This window comes from Phyllostomus discolor, chromosome 2 (assembly GCF_004126475.2).
Source record: "Phyllostomus discolor isolate MPI-MPIP mPhyDis1 chromosome 2, mPhyDis1.pri.v3, whole genome shotgun sequence".
NCBI lineage: Eukaryota > Metazoa > Chordata > Mammalia > Chiroptera > Phyllostomidae > Phyllostomus > Phyllostomus discolor.
The window spans coordinates 44,286,151-44,310,327 of record NC_040904.2 but is presented as its reverse complement, the minus strand read 5'-3'; the positions used below and the strand labels follow the sequence as shown (position 1 = coordinate 44,310,327).

Below are 24,177 nucleotides of genomic sequence, written 5' to 3'. Positions count from 1 at the left end.
CAGTCTGGCCTCTAGCCACCATACCCCAGAGAACAGACAGAAAAGGGACCTCAGGGATAAAGGTTTTTATTCAACAAAGTCGTCTCACTCAGTAACAAAAGAACAGGAGGTAACAACTCCACTAAAGCTCTAGAGCAGTGTCCACCCCTGGTAGCAGAAAACACGGTCCACTGACATATCAGTTGCAGCTCAGAGCTTCTGGTGGCCACTTAGAGGTCATAGTTGGGGTTCTTTCGAAGGATAACAAAACCTTCCAGAATGGGGGTGACAGGAAGAAACTCCTCAGTGGCCAATTCTGCACGTTCCCCGTGGGCCAACAACACTGGGGTAGTGTGTGTCTGAAACCCTGTGATGGTCTTAGGTTTGCCAGCCTGGCCCACCACATCCACTGCCTGTAGGGTGAGAAAATTGAGATGATGGAACTCCAGGTGGGAATGCAGCAGCAACCCAGAGCCTACACCAGTTTCAGAGAAGCAGATATGAGTGCATTCTCCAAGTTCTAGAACACAGTCTGAGCCCTCCCCTCTGCTTAACCCCTCACCTGGCCCACACGGACAGACACTGGCAACGGCCGCAGCTCCTCATCGAATGTCACCAGCATCCGGGGCTGCATGGCAGCCACCAGCCCATACAGTACGTAGTGAGATTTGCCGAGGATGACTGAGGGAAGAACACATGGCACAGTTAGAGGCATCTCGACAGGCCTGGCCTGAACCTAGGGCCCCCACTCCAGCCCTGACTCTTTTCCCCCTCACTCGCATAGCTGAGCCCACGCTACTCTGTTCATATACACTACTATGAACCAGAGATGCCTCCTCTACCTTATTCTGCCCACAGCACTTAAACTGGTAATCACTTTCCCCCAGTCACTAAGGAGCAGAAATTGGGCTCAGTTCTCCATTCTCAAAAGAAATTCTCTTTGGGCCAGATCAAAAATGTGGGAGATCAAAGCTTCACGAAGTCCATCATAGAACAGCTTCAGGAACAGAGCTAACTGAAAGCCTTGCTCCTAAGCAATCAAGGTGGCCCTGTTAGGGGCGGAGACAGGGTGCCCTGTGCTACCACGTAACATTCCTGATAGGAACTCACTATTGCGGACATCCAGGAAAGAGACAAGCACAGTGAGCAGTCCAGCCACAGCCACTTGACTCATAAGCTGCCGGTCACTGTGGTAGGGGCAGAGGGTGAGTGTACCCTTCCCTAAATGTGTCAGACCCTGAAAAATACAGAAAGTGGAGGTGGAGAGTCACATCTGAAAAGACATCACCTAACCTGACCACACACAGAAATCTAACTCACACACATCCCCCCTCCAGACCGAATGCAAGGTCCTCTTCATGTCACTATGTCTCCCTTCCACCCCCACAGACATGACCCTTGGCACACTCTAAGGATAAGAGTTCTATTCTTTACCTGTGCCAAGCGCACCATGAAGAGGTTGTTGGGGTCCTTGGCATGATACTGGGCTAACTGGCGCAGCATCGCAGCCAAACGGGCATTATTGGTACCTGGAAATGTCAAGCATCACAGAGGATTGAAAAAAAAGGGCCTCAAACCTCCCCTCCAAGCTGCTTATGATCTTTTCCTGGCTGATACTCACCACTGCCCACCATGCCCATGGCAAAAATGGAGTTATAGGAAACTTCTGGGTCAGCGTCATGGGAGAACTTGCTTAGGGTGTCCAGGATGTTGAGTCGTGGATTTGAAACAGAAATTAAGGCCAGTGCTAAAGGCACAGCCCGGCGGAGTGTAGGCTCCCCATATCTCAGCTGGTAGTAAAAGGAAATAACAAGGGTATCACAGAAAACAGTAAAAATAAGCTTTGTTACAGGAACAGACTGAGAGGTAGAGGGGCTTTAGTCACATTTTATAGAAAGAGCACAGAAAAAAACACTTCTCTACCATGGAAACCCATTAGGAAAGTCTCCTCTGGGGAACCCCATGCATCAAAATCAGTGTATTCCCATCTACTCCATGCGATACTCACCAGGTGGCCAAAGGTGCGAAGTGCCATCTCTGCCCCAATCTCCTCCCCCATTGCAATCAGGGCAATCCCCAGCACAGCCACTCCCTGCAATTGAAGAGGCAGTGGAACCCAGTAAGTTCAGGGAACAAAAAGCACACCCTTGCCCGGAGTTCTGTCTGAGAAGAAAAAGCCGTCCTGTGGGGCACACCCTTAACCCTCAGGTACAGAACCCAGTCTTGTGCTATTTCAATACACAGCAATACCCAGAGGGATTCAAAACCAAACCCAAACCATTGCCCCTGCTCTCCTGCAAGCGTATCCCCCCTTACAGCCTCACTCAGAGAGTGCCCAGCTGCCCACAGAACCTGATGTGCTCCCATATCAGCAGGGGCTTCCTTCTTGTCCTTGTCCTTCTTTTCCTTCTTGTCTTTGTCTTCCTCCTTTTCCTTGGAGTCAAAGTGTTCACTGCAGATGTGGAGCAGTTGCTGCACCTTCAGTACATTCCCAGAGCCTGCAGCAGAATGGTGAGAGTGAGGAAGGCTAGCTATAAGAAGGCAGCAAGGAAAAGCTTATGCCAGGAATAGGCAAAGCTAAATAATCTAATGCAGACCAGAATGACTGAGCAAGAAGAAATAATCTGAAAAAAGGTGCAGAAAAGAAATGAGGAGTCACTGGGAAGACAAAGACACAGACCTGCATAGGCACAGACATCCACCAAAGTGTTGGCAAAACTGCGGAATGGCTCTGACACAACTTCCAGTGCAGCCAGAATTGCCTCGATGGCCTCTCCCTTTCCTACAGGATAGAATCGACGGGTCAGAAGACACTTGCTTCCATACAGCACAGCCTGACTTACATATACACCCTCCCTGTTGTATCTACTTCCTGTCAGTCTTTCGCCCAAATAGAGAGACATCCCCTCACCCAGGTGATTGAGGCCCAATCCAAGAGGAAGCCAACGGGCATAAGTGTCCTTGAGCTCAGTCTCTGACTTCTCCATGATGGTCTGAAGGATGGTGGAAGTGACATCTCCATTGCAGGATCCCACTGCTATCATTCCACAGGCTAGAGCAGTCACACCTGCCACCTAGAAACAGGAAAATCAGTGTCACACATAGTAAGTTATTACAACAGTCGTTTACCTATCTTGACTCCAGATAACCAATACCTACAGCCTGCTGTAACCCCACAGGGTAAAAATCCCTTCCTGATGGTAGGTCAAAATAACAACAGTAGCTACAATTCACTGACTACTTACTCTGTCAGCCACTATACCACCTGCTTTGCATACTACTAACATTTATAATCAACCCTGGCCGGTGTAGCTCAGTGGACTGAGTGCAGGCTGCGGACCAAAAGGTCACTGGTTTGATTCCCAGTCAGGGCACATGCCTGGATTGCAAGCCAGTTCCCAAGTGAGGGCCACACAAGAGGCAAGCTCTCTCTCTTTCTCCCTCCCTTTCCCTCTCTAAATCTTAAAAAAAAAAATTATAATCACAACCCCACAAAACAGGTCCTACTGTTATTCCTCTTTTATTGGTGTGAAAAATGAAACCTAAAGAGGCTAGGTTATGTATCCAAGATCACACTGCTTATAAGCAGAGATGGCAGGATTTGAAGTGAGGTCTTTCTGACTAAAGCCTATGCTATACTTATCCATCACTAAACCGACTCTGCACAAGTAAGAAAATTTAGAGTTGACCAATAACTAAAACAGTGAGTGAGAATCACTCACCCCAAGCTAGGCTAAGTTACTCCCCACATCTAGTCTGGTACTTCTTTGTGGATCTCAAGGGCTTGAACACAATACCAAAATGTTAACAGTTTAGCAGCAGCACCCGGGACTTGGAACCCCAGTTTCAAGGGATTTCTTTGAAAGGAAAGTAATACACTTTCTCCTCTCCCAACCGCAACCCCATTTCTTTTTTTCACTATTTATCACAGAGAATGGTAGAATTCAGGGTACCTTCCCAAATTCCCCTAAATGACCAACAACCTCTACTCACCTCCATACTGGACTTGGAATCTCCCATCACAGGCAGCAGCAATGTTAGAACATCTTCTCGATTGGAGCCAGCATAAGCCAAGCCTAATCTGCAAAAGCCAAGGAGATGCAGTTCCCCACACACATCCAATAGAATAGGGAAGAAACAGTAAGAGGGCTGATATTCATTCATCATTTAAACAGTCACCAAGAGCCAAATACTCAACAGAGATGGTAGTAATTCAAGGGCCAATTCCCGTTTTCACGCAGCTTTCAGGCAGAGCACTACCAGAAGGAGAAGCAATAAGCCTTACCCAAAGATGGAACCAAGTCTCATAGTGTTGCTGTTGTGGAGAACATAGTCTGAGAGCAGTGCCAGAGCAGGGTCACACTCATTCCGGACGCCAGAATTCACAATGCCACAGGCCAGGAGGGCTCCTGACTGTAAAACGCAAAGAGATTCTTCACTCAGGCTACTCTACCTTCCTCACTGCAAAGATGCAACATAGGCCTCAGAGTAGCACCCGCCTTAACTGGAGTTGAAAACCAGATAGACCTCACCGGTGAATGGGAGGCCCTGTGGGCCCTAGAACAAGGAAGAGGAATGTCCCAACTAGTGGGCTGTGCCCAAACCAACCTTGATATAATCCTCAGAGGAGTACAGGTACTTGTCAATCTGAGTGAGACCACCATCCACATCCCACAGCAGAATCATTCCAAGGGACGCAGCTGCACTCAACATTCCTATACCAAGAAAAAAATCTGTCTTAAAATGGTCCTACACTGAGAAAACTGTTATAAAGAGCTAAGGAACTGCATTGGGATTGCTTGTCAGGTAACAGAGGAACCTAGGAGGACAACAAGAGTGACCAAAACAACACAAAGATACAGTAAAAACTGAACTATACCATGGTCCTTGTTCTTGTAAAGCCATTTGTTGCCATCATCAGTCAGCAGCTTATCCTGGCCAAAGGCTGCATTCACAAAGCCATTCACAAAAGAAGAGGCCAGGTTCATGCGCGCAGAGTCGACTTGAGAGCCACTGCCCCCAAACCCTGTACAGGAGGGAGAGGAAAGGAAGGTTAATTTAGAGTAGGGCAAGTAAAGAACATGGCGACTGGTCTCTGGTTCTGAGCTGGCTCTTAGGATCCTCTATCTTTGCTCCCAACAGTGGCTTAGAGAAAGGCTATGTGGGATGTCTGAGCTCTACAGGATAAAGGTGTTGGGCCAACCTATCGCTCCTAATACAAGGGGCATAATTAGCAATCCTCCAACTCCCACACTCATGTACGTGGCAACTCACGGTTATTCTCTAGGTGGGTTTTATAGATGTCATCAGGCACCTTGGGCTCCATGATGTCCAGCTGAAGAGAAGTCAGAGGGTTACAACTTCACCCCCCAGTCCTCCCCTAGCTGTCCCTTCTGCTGTCCCACTGAATGGCAATTCTAACCAAGGAGAGTCTAGTCACCGTCATAATCAGAGAGGTAAAAAGCCAGGGAGAATCACAACCAAGAAAGCCTTGATAGAAAAGGGCAAAGTTTTGCCCTGGGCAGGTGGCTTGGTTGAATGGAGCATAATCCCATACACCAAAGGCTTCGGGTTTGATCCCCAGTTGAGGTGCATGCAGGAGGTGGCCAATCGATGTTTCTCTCTCACATAGATGTTTCTCTGCCTCTGAGATCAGTGGGCACATCCTCTAGTGAGGATTAAAAGAAGAAGAAAAGGGCAGAGTCTCACCTCCCGAGCTAATGCCAAGAAGTTGCTATTGAGCTGCACATTGGACATGATCTCTGTCAGGTCCTCATACTCCTCCACATCTTCACTCAGCTCCAGAAACACCCCATGCCGGCCTAGCATGAAAGCCATCTGCTTCTGCACTACCCTGTAGGAGAGAACCATCACATCCGCTCAGCCCCTTCCACTAAGGGCAGGCACAGAAAAGCTCCTTAAGCCCTAAACAGACACTACAAGCCCCCACCCATGAGCTTATTTCTTCCTTTGCTGACTTCTTCCCTACATACACATCCTTGCAGGAGGTGAAGATGTCTTCTACCAGTTCCATGTCATTGAGCATCAATGCCAACCTCAGAGCTTCAGGGAAGCGACTGAACTTTCGGAACACACCCAAAGCACATCGCAGTAGGGCAGAGTTCTCAGGCTCGGGTACATAATTCACACAACTACAAAGGCAAAAATAATAAAGGAATTATAAGTTCCAGACATCCCCACTTTCACAATTTACTTCACTTGCCTAAAATAAATACTAAATGCAATACACACACACACACACACACACACACTCCGGGCACTATGCCAGATACTGGAACTACTAAACAGACATGATGTTTCTGTCCTCAAGTAACTTACAGACATCAATAAATTATTAGCTACCCTTGATGCAAACACTCTGGGAAAATAGAGGAAGCATAATTAAGAGAGAAGTGCTGGGAAGGTAGGCCTGCCACCATTCCCTACTATACTTGCTTACCTGGTGAGATAGAGGCAGACCTTTGCATATGCATTCTCATCAATATCCTTCTCCAGCATATCCACCTGCTCAATTTCCATGAGCAGGTCGCAGGCCTCATGCTCTGCATTGTGGGCCATGTTGTAGGGAACAATCTCCTTCACCAGAGTCAGCAGTGGCTCCCGCTGTGTCTTCTCTGCGTCATCCAGCTCCTGCCACTCCTTAGCCACTTCTCCTGCTAGATGCCTATGGAAACGCCCAGACCATTAGTGGAGTGCCGCTTCATAGGAAGCACTGCTTTGTGGGCATGAAATTCAGTGTTGGAAAACCATTATACTGGTACTCCAAGACAGACAGTGCTCTAAGACTGAACTCAGAATTATGCCTCAGAACCCCCTTCAGACTACCAAAAAAAAGGTCTTACCTGACATACTCATGACCCCATGATGCCAATTCCTCCTGAGAGCCCACCAGCCGATACTTGAGGCATTCACGCTCCCCACTCATGGTCATGGCCAAAACGGATATGATATCAGCAGCAAAACGCTTTAAAGAAACCAGTCTTTGAGGTCAAATCCAGGGTACAGGGAGTATTATATTACAATCACAATCACAATCACTGTCACTACCCCCAAAATTAGCTATTAACTATACACCAGCCTCCATAAGAGAAATTCACACATGGCATCTAAGCTAAGCCTCATGATCACTCCCAGGTTAGTGTTGCTATCTCTCTTTCAAACCAACGTGGCTGACGGTGGTAAAAAGGGGAGAGTGGAGAAACATGGACTCTCAGTTTTATGCTGATCACAATAATAAACTATGAAAAGGTTTTAGCAGAAAAGACTCACAATCTAGGAAGACCACTATGCTTGCTGTATGAAAAACACACTATGTAGGAAGTCAAAAACAAAAGGAAGAAGTCAGCTAGAAGGCTGCTGCAGTAACTCAGGTGAGAAATGAAGATGTCCTGGATTGGGGTTGTTACAACAAGCAAAGAAATTATTGAACTGGGGGGGTATATTCTAAAAATAAAACAACTGAATGTATATGTGTACCAAGAAAGAAAAAAATTAAGGTTAAACGTAAGTTCAAGTTAGGTCACAATAATAAAATCCCAATGTCCAACATAAATGACAGAAACAGTGTCTTCTGAGAAGGCAACCATCCTGTCAGCTCTTATGTATTTTGACTGTGATAAGCTCTATCCGACTAGCTCAGGTCTCAGGTCTATCAGGCTTCCTGTGACTCCCCATGAGCACCATGGGTCCTCATGAAGAGGAATTCCTAGACTAGGCCTCTACTGGCTTCTGAAACAGTTTTACCTTATTCTCCCCAGGGGCCATCTTCTCATATATTTCCTTCAGCTTGCCATAGTGTGGGCGCAGAAATTTGAGAGGCTTGGGCACTGAAGTCATGGAAGTTGTAGAAGAACGAATCTGCCTCCGCAGTTCCTCTAGGGCTGGTCGGTACAGGGACGTGTCCTTCTCCTGATCAGGAGATGTGAGATCAGACAAAAAAAGAATCACATCCCTCAAGTCATTATACAGAAGTGTTTAACCACTCCCCTAGGAAAGTTGCTGCTTATTCATTTGTTATTCCCCCAACTACCTGACACAAAAACAAAAGAGCCCAGTTGGGGGCATGTCTTGAGGCATTCTTGTTTCTCTCCCACTCTTCCTCCTTCCCTTCCCCTCTTTCTAAAAATAAATAAATAAAAGAGTTCAAGAACTGCTTCTCCCAGAGAAAAAACTACAATATGCTGCATCAAATATCCCTTGTTGCTTTCCTCCCTCACAGCATCATCATAACACTGATCCTAACATACAGTCCATCTTTCCCTGTACCTCATTTAGTTGTTGCCCCAAAATGGGATAAAGAGAACAAGGGGGAAAACTCCAAATACGCACCCACTCGTTTTAACATGTCATGACTCACCCCCAGTCGTTCCACGAGCATCTCCAGTTCATCCTGAAGCTGTTTGTCCTCCTCAGACTGGTGGGTTGGAGGAAGAAGCTCATCAAGAAAAGGAATCCCAAACATATCCTCCTCCCATTCACCCTGGGCTAGGAAGACAGTAAGCCTCCCTCCTTAGGAGGGAACAGGTGGACACAGGAAAGGGTGCGGGAATGGGAAGCCCTGGTGGGAAGGCAGCCTGGCTTCTGGACCAGTCTCTGCTTGAATGCTGTTCTAAAACATGGGATGACAACGATCCGCCCGGGCCCACCTCACGAGGCGGTGGTGAGGGCTGGTCGGGACGGCGGAGGTGACGGCGCGGAATGGAGGATGATGGGCACAGAGGCGGGGTGCCAGGAGCCCGGAGGGTCACCCCACCCGCCTTCTCCTGGGCGCTTCGGGGTCGCTGGGAGTCTGGCCCGAGGCCTGCGGAGCCACGGTGACTCAGCCCACGGCCTCCTCCGTCGGCTCCCAGGGCCACGCCTCACCAGCTCCTGCTCTTTGTCCTTGTCCCCGGCATCCCGCCGGTCCTTGCCGCCCGCCTTGTCTTCTGCGCCGCCGGGGGCCGTCGATGGGGACTGCTGGGTCTGCAGCGAAGCCTTGTCGCGGCTGCCCTCCTCCATCTCCTTAGCCACTGCCGGCCAGCTGCGCGCGCACCGCTCAGACGTCTCCGTTTCCCAGGTAGCCTCGCGCGCTCCTCCCACAGCGCTCCTCCGCCTCCAGAGGTCGCCTGCGGCCGGAAACGACGCCACGGCCTGGGAGTCACCGACCCGGCCCTCGGAAGCCTCACGAAAACTACAATTCCCAGCCTCCCGCGCGCCTTAGGCGCTTCCCTTGGGCACCGTGCAGTTTGGGATTCAGGTGTGATCCCTGGTGTGGGAGGTGATGTGGCGGCCGGCTCAGAGACCGCCCGTAGGTTTCCTCAGGACAGTGTGAATAGTAGTACCCACAGTGACGCCCCAGTCGGCTGCGTGGTGGAACAAACGGAGGAAATTCTTGGAAGCCGAGACGCTTGATTGCCGTCTGTGTGAAGTGTGTGTAATTTCTGTGTAGCCCCACACCACTGTCGAGTATTAACCTTATTACACGCCCCCACACCTGGAAGGAGAGTGCTCTAATATTACCGTGAGGATATGACTACCATCTTAAATCCACCTGCGGAGCCACTTGGAGTAGAACTCAATAAGTAAAATAAAGGCTTATGTGCCTCTGCTAAGTTCCGGAGCTAAAAACGGAGCAAGACAAGGTCTTTGTCCTCTCTCTTTCGGTCTTCCTCGGGCATGGCAGACGCTGTGTTAGGACTGATTTTAAACATTGCATGTTCTCACAACCTTTTGAGTTTGGTAGAATTGTCTCCACTTTACAGAAGAAATCACATACAGTAAGGAGTCGAATCCGTATTCGAACATTGAGCTTTCAATTTTCCAAGCTCTTGCCTGTTTCGGGAGAACTTCAAAGTTTCTTCTTCTGTTTGGGCTGTGTGTCTGTATCTAGAAGGTAAGAAAAAAGGAAGTAGTTCTCCCTTTCATCCGGTGAGAATACTCACCATTTGGCCTAGAGTCTTATTGTATGGGCTCTAGGGCATTAAAGGACACAGAAACTTTCTTTGAAAAAAACAAACGCACACACACTAGCACAGTGTGGTTAACACTGAATGAATGTTGGCTAGATATATGTGCAGATATAGGTGTAAAGGTTTGAAGCTCATTTTAAAACCTGTTGCTCTTCTACTCAATGCTAGGATTCCAGGGATGACTTTGCATTTCCGTTGCCAATGACACCCCCAGCCATGGTTGGCTGACAGAAATTGAGCAGAAGGTAGCTGTTCTGGCCATACTATCTCTGACATCAAGTTGTCCGCACATTGCCTGGCTTTCTGCAGTCATTTGTAAAGGTATTTCCCCTAAATCTCTTGTTTTTTCATGACTTTTGTCTATCACAGCTCAGATTTTTTGTCTTTTATACCAATCAAATCCCATCTTAGAGGAGACAGGGTGAGATGTGGCATAAAACACAAGCTGTTAATAGCTGGTGACTCCAGATAAAGAGTGTATGAATGTTTGTTGTGTACTATGTTTCAACTTTTTGGTAGGCTTGAAATGTGTCAAAATAAAAAGTTGGGGGTGAGTGGGAAAATATGTGCTCTAGAGAGCAGCCGGCCCAGTGTTTAAAGCCAAATTCTGCCTTTCACTAGTTGTGACAACTGGGAGATTTTTCTAACCTCTCTCAGCCTGGTTTTTGCCTCTCTGAAACGTGGGTAATGAAGTACCTCCCTCATAAGTTATTATGAGAATGATATAAGATAATGTATATAAAATGTTCGGCCAGGTTCCCGGCAACTGGAAAGCAGGCAGTTGTCATTTTCCACCTGAGGTCAACTTTCTTGTTCCCTGCTCCCCACCTCCAAGCACTCAAGCCCCCAAGCCTCTCTATCCAAATTCAAATATCTGACAGTTATTTCAAGGCCCCATGATATGTCCTGCCTCAAACTCCATTTCAGTCAGATTGCCTTCCCAGAAGCACTCCTTGCTACCATTTAGCCAAACTCCCAGCCTTGGGGCCGAATTGCTCTCCAATCAGAGCCAGCCCATCACCTGTCCCTTCCTGCCACCTTCCTCCAAACTGCATGCACATGCCTGCCATGTTGCCCCCAAACTCATGGCCTGAGATGCACAGCTACCCGTCTTATGGATGGCTCTATTCATCTGAGAACCATTCAAGCCACAGCATCACTCACCTAACACTAGAAGTGCTCCTGGATACAGCATTGCACTATTTCTACTAGATTGCTACTTTCTTTGTGCGATATTTTTCAGATTGCCCTGTGGCCCTTGTTACTGTTAATTGCCAGAATGGCAGATTTACAGTCCCCTCTTTTCACATCTACTGTTATAACTTCACTTCTCCAGACTCTCACCTCTCATTACACCCCTTCTGATCATCCTAAACATTTCACTATTTCTAAACATGTTCCGATCAGCCTTTTCACATTGCTGTTCCTTCTACATGGAATGCCCTTCACTGTTTTCAGCTAGCAGATTTTCCCATCCTCTGCACTCCAGCTCAATGTAACCTGTCTAGGACACTTTTCCTGTTCTACCCTTCAAGTTTCTCATTTCTTCCCTATACTCACACCAGTCTTCCTCCTGAGACTCTGAGCTCTTGGAGGACAGGAGCTGTGCCTTCTTCATCTTTGTGTCCACAGCACCCAACCTAATACCTGGCTTGTAGTAGGCCTTAACAAATATTTCTTGAGTGAATTGATGGATGGATGGATCAATGGCTGGCTGACTGGCTGGCTTTGCATTCATCTTCAGGTCATCTCTATGTATAATAATGGCCTGGGGGTCTCTTTGGAGCCCAGAGTGGGGCATTGGAAAACTGGCCAGGTTCTCCATTTGTGAGTCATGATAGGCCCAGTGAAACTGTGTTTATTTTATAAGGGCCTGTCTTCCAGCCTGACATTTCCAGCATGCTTCCAACTGTGGAAATCATATTGTGCGACATATGTTACCTCATTAAGCATGAGAATTAGTTAACCTTCCCAGTGAGACAGTGTAAGGTAGCACCTTACCAATAATTGCTCTTGCATTCACTCAGGAGCACCATCCTTCAATCCTCCTTCTGCCTAAACACACCAGTGCATATCACAGATGTGTGTTCAGCAGCATGGCAAGGCTACTAATGGTGAAGGTCTGTCACCTGACCTTTACCTTACCTTGCCTCTGGAAGCAAGCACCTGCAGAGTGCTCAACAAACAGGTGCTACCTGGCTTAATTTCAACTCAGCATGTGCCTAGGTTCCCTGCAGCTGCCTGATTGTCATATGTACCTAGCCCAAGGAAGCTGGGTAGCGTGGAAATGTACCTGCTGGTGATGGTCTCACATAGAAGTGTGATGAAATTGTCCAGATGACAGATACCTGTCTGAGTCTAAACTCTCTCGTGACTTAGAAGACTAAATGGTGATTAAGAGCATCTGAGTTCCAAATAGTGTTTTAATGCAGTCTGACTTATCTGACATCGGACGTTATGTAATCTTTTCCCTTAGTTTCTCCACTTTTAAAACAGAGGTGATAAATGCCCTGGCTGGTGTGGCTCAGTGGATTGAGTGCTGACCTCTAAGCCAGAAGGTTGATGGTTTGATTCCCTGTCAGGGCACATGCCTGGGTTGCAGGCCTGTCCCCATTTGGGGGCGAACAAGAGGCAACTAGTCAATGGTTCTCTCACATATCCATGTTTCTCTCCCTTTCTTTCTCCCTCCCTTCTCTCTCTGAAAATAAAATCTTTTTAAAAAATCCAGAGATGATAGAACCTCCTTATAAGTTATTGTGGGAATTTAACAAAATGATGTTTTTAAAATGCTTAGTACAGGTTTAAACAAAATAATAACTCAGTAAATGAACGCTGCTACTTATTATTGTTAGACATTTTGACTTTTTTGCAAATATGGAGTTTCTATATCACAGTGGCCAGCTGGTCAGCATCCTAAGTTGGCCTCTGAAATCAGGGGTGAAGGGCAAGGTTTTATGCTGCCAAGCCTCTCCCCTCATTCATTATGCTCTCTGACATTACAAATCTCATCCTCTGTGCAACACCCAAACTTCACACCATTGCTTTATATTTCTTTGGGTTCTGGAATTTGATAAGCCTGTGAATTCCTTTTAAAAACATTACCGCTGAATTGGTTGGTCCTCAGACATCATCTCATCCAAACCTCCTCTTTTACAAACTGCTAAGGAAACTGAGCCCTGAAGAGGGGATGAGCCATGCCCAGTGTCACACATTGAGGGGGTCGCAGAGCTGGAGCCAGAACCAGGTTTCCCGATGTGATGGCCCTCCTCTTTCTGATGCATTTTGCTGCCCCCCCTTAGAACCTCTGAGAGGCTCAAGCCATGCTGTCCCTTGGTCTCAGAGTTCCCAAGGCCACTTGCTCCCTTCTGAGGGGCTCATCTTCTCTTGGTGGGCAGCCAGCATTTCCAAGTTACTTGACAGGGGCCCAAATATAGCTCTTCGTGGGGACAGCCTGGTGCTGGGACAGGGTACAAACTGTGGGACACATGCTAGTGCCATCACCCAGGGACCAGGGACCCCAGCACCAATCCCTGACAAAGCTTCATTCTTACCCTTCCAAACTCACCAAACGCACCCCCACTTTGAAGAACACTGACTTTTAAAGCGAATTGAAACTGGACTCTTTCCACTGTTTGGCTCTAGTTCTCATTTTACAGGTAAAGAAACTGAGGCTCATAGAGGTTAAGGAACAGGTTCAAGTCCATACACCTAGCAGAGCTTCAATTTCAATCCAGGCCTCTTTGACTTCAGTGACACGGCTAGAATTATATCTATAAAATGGAAACTGGAGGACCTCTCAAATATGTTGCTGAGGATCAGATGAGCTCATGAAGGTGAAAGTGCCAGTAGAAGAGTCACTCGAGGGAAGGAACCATCTTACTCATCTTTGCCTCACCAGTGCTTCGCACATTGTTGGCAATCAGTACATTTTTAAAAATATATCTGTGGATGTATAAGTTAATAAGTGAATGACTAAAGAAATGAGCCATCTAACAGGGGTGCCTAGAACACAAGAAGTTTTCAATAAATGCTTCTTTCCCTCCTTCACTCTGAGGGTGTCAGCTGTAGCTGCATTCTCCACGCCTGGCACTTGGTAGGCCTTGATGAGTGTATGCAGGTGAGGTGAATGACTCTCAGGAGCACCAAGCCTTTGAGGGCATGGGGAGATGCATGTCTTTTCAGCCACAAGCAGAGGCCAGTGCTCCGAGCTCCAGGGAATGGCATGTTACCTTGGCCAGGGTTTCCCTCCATTGAAGGGTGAGGGCCACCCATCTGTCAAGCTGACCCTGGCCCAGTAGTCAGCCAGACTCAGTGGCAGGCCCATCTGCATGCATCAGGAGAGGGTCTTGGTGAATCCTTCCAGCTGCAGAACAGCTGGCAATGGGGATATGGCCACCAGTGAGCAGAGGATGTACTCCACCCAGTCAGACCCAAGTTCATCCCATCCTTCCATCCCGCCTCTCTTTCTCTGTCCTCTTGGGGCTTTAAATCGCAGTTCCCTGTTTCTGGTGAGTGAGTTAATGAGTGTCTACAAGAGTACCTGGCATACGTTAGGTGCTCAGTAAATATTGTTGGGATGAGTAAATGAATAAATGAAAACAGGACTGAAGGAAGAGACAGGCTGACTGCTGTGTGTCTATTTATTGGCAAAGGGTCCTACAGGGCCAAAACCACGTGCTCCCCACCCTCTTCCCTGTAAAAATAAACTCTGTCCTTCCCTCTCCCTGTTCTATCTGCTTTCCTGCTTGGTCCAGAAAGATTCAATCCCCCCACCCCAAGACACAGGAACTAGCATCCCCTACACATACACACTTCTGAGCCCAGGGAAACCGGGAGGCATCAGGAAGGCTTGTAAAGGCCCTCAGGCCTCCACTAAGAGCTGAGCACAGTTGGTCTGTCAGTGAGGGCTGGCGGCAGCATGATAAGCAGCAGTATGAGGAGCATGAGATGGAGGGAAGCCCCTGAGGGTGTTGCTTAAAGGAGCTAAGCCCATTCCCAAGGGCACCTCCAGGAGAAGCATGGAAGGCACACCACCCAGGCCCTGCATCGTCAGAGTGCAGCAGGCACGGCAGACCCCATGGCCACCGAGCCAAGTGAGCTTTGGGCTAGAAAGGCCAACTTCTTCCTATGGAGCTGGTGCCCCCCGCCCAGGCCTCTTTCAGCCAAGGTGACATGGAAGGATGTCACAGTGAATGATGGGAGCTCTGCTGGAGGCAGGGGCACCCCCAAAGCAGAGGCACAATGTGGTGGTGGAACAGGGACTGGGACTCATGTCACCTGTGGTGTGGAGAGGCTGGACTCAGTCTAGCCGGCATTTGCCTTTTCCAGACTCCAAAGCAAACAGCCTTGCTGGGCGAGCTGCCCCAGGCCCTATCAATAGCTGGCCATTTCTGTCCGGACCCAGGTCTACCACACTTCACACAGCTGCCCTGGGTTCATGGGGGAGCCGACAGGGCAGCCGAAGTGCCGCAGGAAGTCACGGGAGTTGGAGAGGGTGCCCAGCACGCGGAAACGGGCAGGGCTGTGGGGGTCGGTCACCAGCCCCTCGTGAGAGCTCTCGGGTGTGCGGACCGAGCACCACACCTGCGGGCCAGGACAGACACGGGGACATATGGTGTCTAATGTGGGCAGGGTCACAGACTGGACTGCAGCAGAGCCATCCCAGGGACACAAACCACCAACTGCCTTGTCTCTCAGCTCAGGAGGCCTCAGGGACACAGGCAGGGGCCCAGTCAACATCTGAGCCCCAACCCCTTGCTATCGGCACTATGGGAGGGGCCTGCACCCTCCCTCCCAAATTCCTTGAAGGCCTTTCAAAGCTGCCCTGGATATAGGGTTGCCCAGGATCCACGTGTCCGAGAGGGAGAAGCCCACCGCTCCAAGGCTGCCTGCTGTAGAGTACAGTACTTACAGGAGACCCTGCCTGAGTCACTCTGCCACTGACTTTATTCCTGGGTAGCCCTGGATGAGCCACTTTGTCCCCGAGCTTCAGTTTCCTCCTCCACAGCAACATGGTGAGGATCAAACCTGCTCCCCACCCTGTCCCCCTCAAGCAGGGCAGCCCTGCCCTTTGAGATCTGCAAAAGCCTCCTGAAGACTGATCCTTCCTCAGGCGTCCTCACAGGCTTTGGTGGGCCCCAGGTGTGCGGCTCTGGGTACAAGGCCTCCCCAGACCACCTTCCACACACCATCTTTGGCCCCATTTCCCAATCCCTTTCCTGCATGCCCCCAACTTCTAATGACACACCCAGGAGGGAGTGGGAGACGGGCAGACCCCAGGCCTCCCAGGAGGGCAATACCTGGGCAAATCCTACAAAGAAGAGCTGGTGGTTGGTGAGCCCCACAGCTGGCAGCTGCTGCTCTTCTCCGTGTATTCTCAGCCACGCTTTGTAAGCCTGGGGTTGGGCACAGGAGCCGTAAGTCCATCAGGACCTACCCACCCCTCTAGCCGGCACTCTTCCCCCAGGGTGGGTGGACCTCAGCTCCTGGAGGGCTGGCTAGGCCACTCACGTTGTAGGCAGCCTTAAGCCCTCCGTTGTCAGCAATGTTCTCCCCCAGTGTCTGGCGGCCGTTGAGCTTCTCCCCGTTGACCCGGTACTGGCTGTACTGCTCCTCCATGCAGGCCGTGTGATTCCGGAAGGCAGCCAGTGACTCATTCTGCCACCATGGCCGCAGGTTCCCTTCCTTGTCATACTCACGCCCTGAGGAGAATGAACCTTTGCACCCCACTGAGACCAGAGCGCAACCCTTGGGGTCAGGACCTCCCCCATCCAGGGTCCCTCTGGCCTGCTCCCAAAACCTCAAGGCCTTGCAGGAGCCACTGGGAATTCTAGGTTGGAGGGAACAACTTCTACCTTGGTCATCAAAGGCATGTGTCAACTCGTGGCCCATCACCACACCGATGCCACCAAAGTTCAGGGCCCTGGTAGGTGAGGAATGCTGAGTGAAGACATGGTAGGGGGACTCCTGGATCCCAACTCCAGTCCTGTTCCCACCCCACCCATAGGCCCAGGCCCCTCAGACCCCACCCATAGACCCCTCCTGCCTCAGACATACTTGGGGTGGTTGCGGGCATAGAAGGGAGCCTGCAGGATGCCAGCAGGGAAGACAATCTCATTCTTGGTTGGAAGGTAGTAGGCATTCACTGTCTGGGGGGTCATGCTCCACCTGGGGGAGGGACAGGGAGAGGCTCAGCGTCCCGACTCTCCTGATGCTCCTCCTAGCCCAGCAGCCTTGACCTACCTCCTACAAGGACCTTGTGTCACTGGTTTGGGATCAGTCCTGCCCACCTCACCCCGCCAAAGCCCTGGAAACCACCCCTGCCTCTCTTGCTGCCCCAAAGGTCTGCAGCCCTCCATTCTCACTGGTCCCGGCTGGGAGGCTTTCGGAGCTGGTCCGCCATCACTTTAGCAGAGAAGTTGTACAAATTCAACATGTTCTGGAAGAAGGAATCTTCAGAGACGTCATACTATGGGAACGGTGGGAAGCGGAAAGCAAGAAAGAGGACATGTTGGAGAAGATAAGAGTCCCAGTTTGGCTACTAAATAGCACCTCCCTGAGCCTCAGGTTTCTCAGCTGTAAAACGGGAGTAAAACAGCTAATGAATAATAATCACCCACACCTGAAGAGCACTTACGAAGCAGGTGCTTTTTTTTTAACATACTGCCTCCTTTTATTCTCACAATGACCCTATGAGGTAGATACTAATAAGACCCCATTTTACAGATGAAGAAACTGAGGCTCAGAGAGGGTATATAACGTGTCCAAGGTTACACAGTTAGGTAGAGGTAGAAACAGGATTTGACTCAGGTTTGGCTGCAAATTACTGCTGGCTAGCACTGTGTTCTACTAACATCTGACATGCACCCTAGCAGAGAACCAGCGCTTGAGCAATATTCGGTGGGTTGCCTACATTGCCTCTGAAAGAAACAAGCAAGTGCCTCCTTCCCTCCTAGTGCTTGAGCTCCTATTAATGAGTCCAGAGAAGAGTGCCCTCCACGGGGCTGGAGTTCAAAACTGGTGAGCAGAGGTACTCACCCCATCATAAACATCATCCAGCTCTTTAGGCTCCAGGATGAAGTCCGGGAAACCGATCATATCATAGATGGCGTCTGCCTAAACAGACCACGTTAAGGGTTTCCCTCCCCAGGCTCCCAAAAAACTGTATCCTCCACCCCCACCTCAAGATGGCGCCCCAACCCTGACCACAGCTCACTTTCTCCTTGGCTGCCTGGCGGGTCTTTTCATCCATCCAGACCAACTGTCCCAGGGCCTCCTCAAAGGCGGTTCGGATCTCACTGATCATCCCTTCTGCCTGGGAGGGAAGGGGCACAAATCTGCCTTCCACTCATATTAACCCTTTGTCCCCAGTCCACCCTAGTGTCCCATCACTGCCATTCCAGGGGCCATGTGAGAGTGTCCAAATTCCTGAGTTAAGGCTGAGCACCTGGGGAGCGTGAGGAGGAGACAAGGTCTGTGAAGGTGCTGGGGTTATGAGCGGCTTTTTCCCCCCTAATTAACCAAAATAATTAATTGACAATTTAATTGAATTAGTGTTATGATTTAATATAAGGCATTAATTTTTATCTGATCACAAAGGGAAGGCATTCATAGCAGAAAATTTGGAAAACTGAGAATTGAAGAATAGACCACTTATAATCCTTCACTCAGAGGTAACTTCATTTAACATTTGACTATCTGGTGTCTTTCCCTGCCTGGATATATATATATATATATATATATATATATATATATATAAAATACACACACACATATGTGTATATGCGTATATGGGTGTATATGTATACATATAAAATGGAATTGTGTTGTGATATATAGATATATAGAGAGATATAGATAGATAGATATAGCAACTTTCTTTTTTTCACTTAAAGATATATGATCAGTTTTAAGGCTGCCTCATAGTTCATCCTAACCACAGTTTATTTTTCCATTCCCCTGGGATTAGACATTTAAGGTATTTTCATTCTACCTTATTATAAAAAATACTTCCATAAACATCCTTGTATTGGTAAAGTATTACCATACTTTAAGCACATTCATTATCATTTCCTAATAAATACATAAACACTGTTTTTCTAATTAAATAGGTAATGTAAACACATTATAGAAAATTTGGAAAATGCAGAGAACTTTAAAGGACAAAGGAATCTGTCATAATCCCTGTACCCAAAGTAATTGCTATTATTTTGTTAATAAATTTCCTTCCAGTTTTTTTCCCTATACGTACTCACAAGTATGAATGGTGAATTTTAACTAAAGCAAGGGGTGGTGTTGGAAGAACCTGGAAGACTCACAATTTCTTTGCTCTGCCGGTCAAATGTGGCCTTCACAAAGAGGGACCCCAAAGCGAAGCCAAGGGCGTCATCGGTGTTGGAGATGCAGGTCTGCCACCTTGGCACACAGGACTGCAAGGGACAAAGAGCCGGCCTCCCAGAGACAGCTCTGCCCTCCAGCGAGGGCCTTTCTCTGTCTCGGGGGCCAGCCCCTCTCAGGTCTGGCCAGCGCAGGCCCTGGTTTGATGTGCCATCGCTCCCTCGGACTCCAGGGAAAATGAGGGGTGCTGTTGCAAAGTGTGCCAACCCCAGGAGAGAAACCTCAGGAGGAAGAGGGCGCTGCCCACTCTGTTCTCAGCACTCGCCTCCTCCTCCTATGCTCCTGAGAGGCCCGTCGGGGTCCGGGCGTTTCATCGCTCAGCCTCACATCCCCGTCAGTACCCTGTGCTAGAAATCTGGGAGTCACCAGCCTCCTCCATCTCCCTACCCCTATGTTCAATTTATCACCAGTCTCTACAAATTCTACTTCATAACCATCTCTCCCATCCACCTGTTGCCACCTCCCTGACCTACAACACTATCATCTCTTGCCTGAACATTGCAGTGTTCTCCTAACTAGAGTGTCTAACCATTCTCATCCCCCCTCCCTTGCCACTCCCCTCCATCTTCCATTTAGCTACCAGAAAGATGATCTAACACATAAATCTAACTGGGTTACTCCTCTCCTTAAAACCATCCCATGGTTCCCCATCCCTAAAAGAATCAATGCCAGACCTTTAACACCCTCAGCCTCTCGGCTGCCCTGTTTTCAAGCTCACTCCTGAACACACACAAGCCCACCATGCTCCCTCTGGCCTATGCACATCCTGGACTGTCCTTCTCTCTCTTGTTTTCTTGCTGAACTAATTCTTCAAACATCGTCTCTTCGGGGAAGCTTTTCCTGATGTTTCCACCCCCCAGGGTAGAATGTGCTGTCCCCACCTCTGTCCTACAACACAAAGACAGTCTTTCCCTCAGTGTGAGCTCTCATCACCCCTAAACACAATATGTTGGTTTACACATCCTCTTTCTCACTTAACGGGTTATCCTGAAACTAAAAACCAAATTTCTGTACTCATCTTCATCGCCATCATCATCAAAGCCCAGTGCAGCTAATGCATTGGGTGGGTGCTTCACGTCATAAGTCAGTTAGTCCTCATGCCAACCCTGCAAGGCATTCCTGTTTTGCAGACCAGGAAGAGAAGATTCAGAGAGGCTAGGTGACATGGCCAAAGTCCATAGGCTACTAAAGCAAGGCGTGGGGGGCTGTGACCCAAGTCAGCTTGGTTCCTAGCCCTGAGCTCTGTACGACACCATGAGGCAATCTGTGCCTGACACACAGTAAGTGTAAAGCATCAGCTAAACTGCGCCAGAAAGTGGGGGCAGAGAAAGAGAGCCCACCTTTTTGGTGCCATAGAGGGTCTCCAGCAGCTTCTCTTGTGCAGACTCAAAGCGTCGGTCCAGGCTCGAGGTTGTCTTCTGCACCAGGTTCCAGATCAGGTAATTGTTCAGGATGCTGGCATCCGGACCAGAACATAAAGAAAGGGCAGGTGGGTTACCATTTCCACCCCAAATCGGCTCCACGAAGGTACAGGCAGCAGGAGTCCTGAGAGGCCTATGTGGGAGCTGTTCCAGAATCCCCCTCTCCTGGACCACACACCTGCCCACAGAAGTCAGGTTGGAGCAGAGATACAGATCACACGCAGACTCCCTGGTGCCCTGGCCAGAGGGGCAGCCCCCACAGACATTGTGTTTTGAGGTTTGAAAGGTCTGGGGCCTTGTCAAATCCTTCTGTGTCTGGCTGTGCCATTTCCCTATGTTTGCTTCCTGCCTGGGACCTGCAGGGGGCCCTGAGCCCACCCCCCCCATACCTTGGCTCTGTTCGGTTGATGAGCTCTGAAACCTGCTGCAAGTAATCGGTCCCATACACCACCACAGGCTCAGAGTCACTCAACTCCAGCGGTGACAGCAAGAAAGACAGGAACTCCAGCCAGTCCATGGAGGGCGCCAGGGCCTGGGAGCAAAACTAAACATCTCAAGCCTCCCTGCTTGCCTGCCCAGCTTTCAGCAGACCCTTCACCGTTGATATGTTAGAGCCGAGTTTCCTATTGCCCAGGTAACAGTTACTAGCTGCTTTATGGCCCCTTCCTTTAGTAAACCCTTTTCCAGGCCTGAGCACCCCTCAGTCTAGGAGCCCAATCACTTACACAAGGAAAACCACCAATGTGATGTTCAGCTGGGGCACAGCCATTCACAGATACTCATTACAAGTAATAATATACCATTCCTCTGATGCCACCCAGCATCCCTACATACCTGGCCTCTCCTCCAGAACCCCCTTACCCCACTTCTCCACAATCCAACAACTAAAGGGGTGATGCCTGACACAGTGAGGGCCCCCTAGGAGATGCTTCCATATCTTTCCTGATTGTTTTGTGGATATCTTGTACAAGTTGTTACAGGTTTTTTACTTAATCTCTCTATGCACGTCCAGGCAACACGTGGACATTGTTGCCCTGGCTGGTGTGGCTCAGTGGACTGAGCAGCAGCTTGTTACTAACAGGTCGCTGGTTCAATTCCCCATTAGGGCACATGGCTGGGTTGCAGGCAAACAGGGATGGGGGGGTAAGAAACAACCTCATATCTCTCACACATAGATGTTTCTCTCCCTCTCTTTCTCCCTCCCTTCCTGTCTCTCTAAAAATAAGTAAATAAAATATTTTAAAAAAGAAAAAAGAATTGCTGCCCTGATCTATCTTTCTCTCTCCACACCCCCCCCCCCAACTCCTCCTCTCTCTCTAAAAGCAATGGAAAAAAAATGTCCTCAGGTGAGGATTAAAATTTTTTAAAGGAAAAGACAAAAAGGATTGGCTGTCTCAGGAAGAGGGCCTGAAGCAAAGCTGAGCAGTCCCAGCCGAGCCAGGGGCTGGCCCCGCCCAGCTCTTCCTGTCCCACTGGCCCCACCTGCAGCTCCGCGATGCTCATCTTGTGATAGATCTTCTCCTCGTCCCGCCGCTGGTCCTGGGGCACTGTGATGTTGGCCAGTTGTATCTCCAGCTCCAGTACCTGCCGCATCTGCTCCCGAGTGGAGGCTGGCTGTCCGCCCAGCAGAATGCCCAGCTCTTCCATGTAGTCCAGGTAGGCAGTAAGCACCTGTCAGAACCCCGGGTCATCCTCACAGCCCAGCAACAATTTCTGCCCAAGGCTGAGAGGGTCTGTTCCGGCCACCACGGACGCTTGCCATTTCTTCTGCAGACTCTCAGGACTGCTTCGCACTGACTCCCTGTGGCCCTCCTCCCAGGGACCACTCCTCACTCTCACTCAGGAGCCCTAGCCTGAACTCCCGTAATTGCCAAAGGCCATCTCCTCTTCCACTCTACTGAGAAGTTTTAGATCCTTTAATATCTACTTTCTATACTTCAGATTTTCTCATTTTCCCCACCTCTCCTTTCCCTTGCTGCTGCAGTCAGAGGAAGAGGTTTGAGGATCACTCTCAGCCATCCCAGTCCTCAGGGGGATGGTTAGTTCAACCAGTGATCTTGACCCTCATCCTGCCCACCTGACGTACCCCTTCCTCTCCCTACCTCCTTACCTTCAGCTTGAGGCTGACTTTTGATACTTTCTTTAATCTGACTTTACTCCTAAATTGTTGTTTTTTTAATCCTCACCCAAGGACATGCTTATTGATTTCAGGGAAAGAGAGGCAGAGAGGAGAGAAATATCAATGTGAGAGAGAAACACCAATCAGTTGCCTCTTGTATGCGCCCCAATGGGGGACTGAACCTGCAACCTAAGCATGTGCCCTGACCAGGAATCAAACAGACAACTTTTTGCTTGTGGAACGATGCCCAACCTACTGAACCATGCCAACCAGGGCTACTCCTAAGTTTTTATCCTATCTGAACCTTTTGCACCGCAGCTCCCCTTCGATGCTGGCACAGGAGACTCCCTGTCTGTGACAACCAGCTACACGCTAAGAGCCTTTTCCTGCCTTTTCCCAAGTCTTGGACCATGTGGTTCTCTCCCACATTCTCAAAATTCTCAAAATTCTGACTCAGGTGATGTCAAAACCACAGATCTGTTCATACCACTCCTTACATTTGAATTTTTATTTCTTTTGGGATAAATGCTAAACTTGACCCACAATGTTCATATGTAATATGAGCCTATATACCTCTGGAAGGACTCGGGGACCCCTCTCCCTTCCTGCTCCCTTCCTGCTCTCATCTCTGGAGGTCCATCAATGGGCCATACTCCTTGCCACCTCAGAGCTGTTCCTGGCCCTGGCTGGTGTGGCTTAGTGGATTGAGCACTGGCCCGAGACCCAAAAGTTCACCAATTCGATCCCCAATCAGGGCACATGCCTGGGTTGCAGTCCAGGTCCCCCACTGGGGGTGTATGCGAGCCAACTAATCAATGTTTCTCTCCCTCTCTTTCTCCCTCCCTTCCCCTCTGTCTAAAAATAAATAAGTAAAATCTTAAAATGAAGTAGCTGTTCCCTTTGTCTAGAACCCTCTCTCTTCCGTGCAGTCTACTCTGACCCAAAGGCTAGGCTGGTTGCCTGTCCCACTCACTCTCAGAATGCCATGCTTCTCCTCTGTAACAGACCTAGCAACTGTGAACAGGATATACTGAGCTATCCATGCCTTCTCCCCCACTTAGAGGGCAGTGGTAACATCTTGCTCATCACAGGCCTAGAAGAGGGTCTGGTTATGCCGTGCTCTGTGTTTGAGAATGAATGGAAGAAATGGCTCTCCTGCTTGTCCTACTCCATAGCAGCCTCCTTTCCTGGCTCTTTTTTTCCAACTGTCCTTGAAAAAGAAGGATTTCCCTCTCCTCCTTTCTCTCATCTCTCTAAAAGCCTTTGTCTAGGTTTCTAAGGAGATGCCCCTCAA

General features: G+C 49.1%; 2 protein-coding genes across 9 annotated transcripts in view; both read right to left on the bottom strand.

Annotated features, from left to right (window-relative positions):
- Positions 1-50: 50 nt before the first annotated feature.
- On the bottom strand, positions 51-9,100 carry PSMD2 (proteasome 26S subunit, non-ATPase 2). Its single transcript, XM_028503346.1, has 21 exons — positions 8,863-9,100; positions 8,357-8,413; positions 7,744-7,908; positions 6,843-6,964; positions 6,440-6,664; positions 5,973-6,131; positions 5,689-5,833; positions 5,254-5,314; positions 4,859-5,005; positions 4,588-4,694; positions 4,265-4,392; positions 3,973-4,060; positions 2,891-3,053; positions 2,660-2,761; positions 2,332-2,477; positions 1,988-2,071; positions 1,601-1,769; positions 1,414-1,508; positions 1,090-1,216; positions 542-660; positions 51-392 (listed from the first exon to the last, which is right to left on the bottom strand). The coding sequence occupies exons 1-21, from the start codon at positions 8,995-8,997 to the stop codon at positions 210-212; spliced, it is 2,727 nt and encodes a 908-aa protein (XP_028359147.1). The 5' UTR covers positions 8,998-9,100; the 3' UTR covers positions 51-209.
- A 5,452-nt stretch (positions 9,101-14,552) lies between these two features.
- The window catches only part of LOC114490606 (endothelin-converting enzyme 2), a 30,730-nt gene continuing 21,105 nt past the window's right edge, over positions 14,553-24,177 (bottom strand). For all 8 annotated transcript variants that reach the window (XM_036017779.1, XM_036017774.1, XM_036017776.1 and 5 more), the window contains 12 exons: positions 22,247-22,435; positions 21,154-21,296; positions 20,684-20,798; positions 19,265-19,375; positions 18,163-18,261; positions 17,985-18,062; positions 17,312-17,415; positions 17,004-17,114; positions 16,802-16,869; positions 16,458-16,648; positions 16,247-16,342; positions 14,553-15,530 (listed from right to left, as the gene is read on the bottom strand). In XM_036017779.1, the coding sequence (XP_035873672.1) occupies positions 15,354-15,530; positions 16,247-16,342; positions 16,458-16,648; positions 16,802-16,869; positions 17,004-17,114; positions 17,312-17,415; positions 17,985-18,062; positions 18,163-18,261; positions 19,265-19,375; positions 20,684-20,798; positions 21,154-21,296; positions 22,247-22,435 (1,482 nt within the window). In that variant the 3' untranslated portion in view covers positions 14,553-15,353. The remainder of the gene's footprint in view (positions 15,531-16,246; positions 16,343-16,457; positions 16,649-16,801; positions 16,870-17,003; positions 17,115-17,311; positions 17,416-17,984; positions 18,063-18,162; positions 18,262-19,264; positions 19,376-20,683; positions 20,799-21,153; positions 21,297-22,246; positions 22,436-24,177) is intronic.

Bases quoted from the DNA above. Each gene is read 5' to 3' on its own strand.
- PSMD2 (XM_028503346.1), bottom strand. From the start codon at position 8,997: ATGGAGGAGGGCAGCCGCGACAAGGCTTCGCTGCAGACCCAGCAGTCC. The intron at 5,834-5,972 runs GTATGTAGGGAA...TCTCTCCTACAG, and splicing joins TTCACCTCCTGCAAGGATGT to GGTAGTGCAGAAGCAGATGG. The intron at 2,762-2,890 runs GTGAGGGGATGT...TCTATCCTGTAG, and splicing joins ATTGGGCCTCAATCACCTGG to GAAAGGGAGAGGCCATCGAG.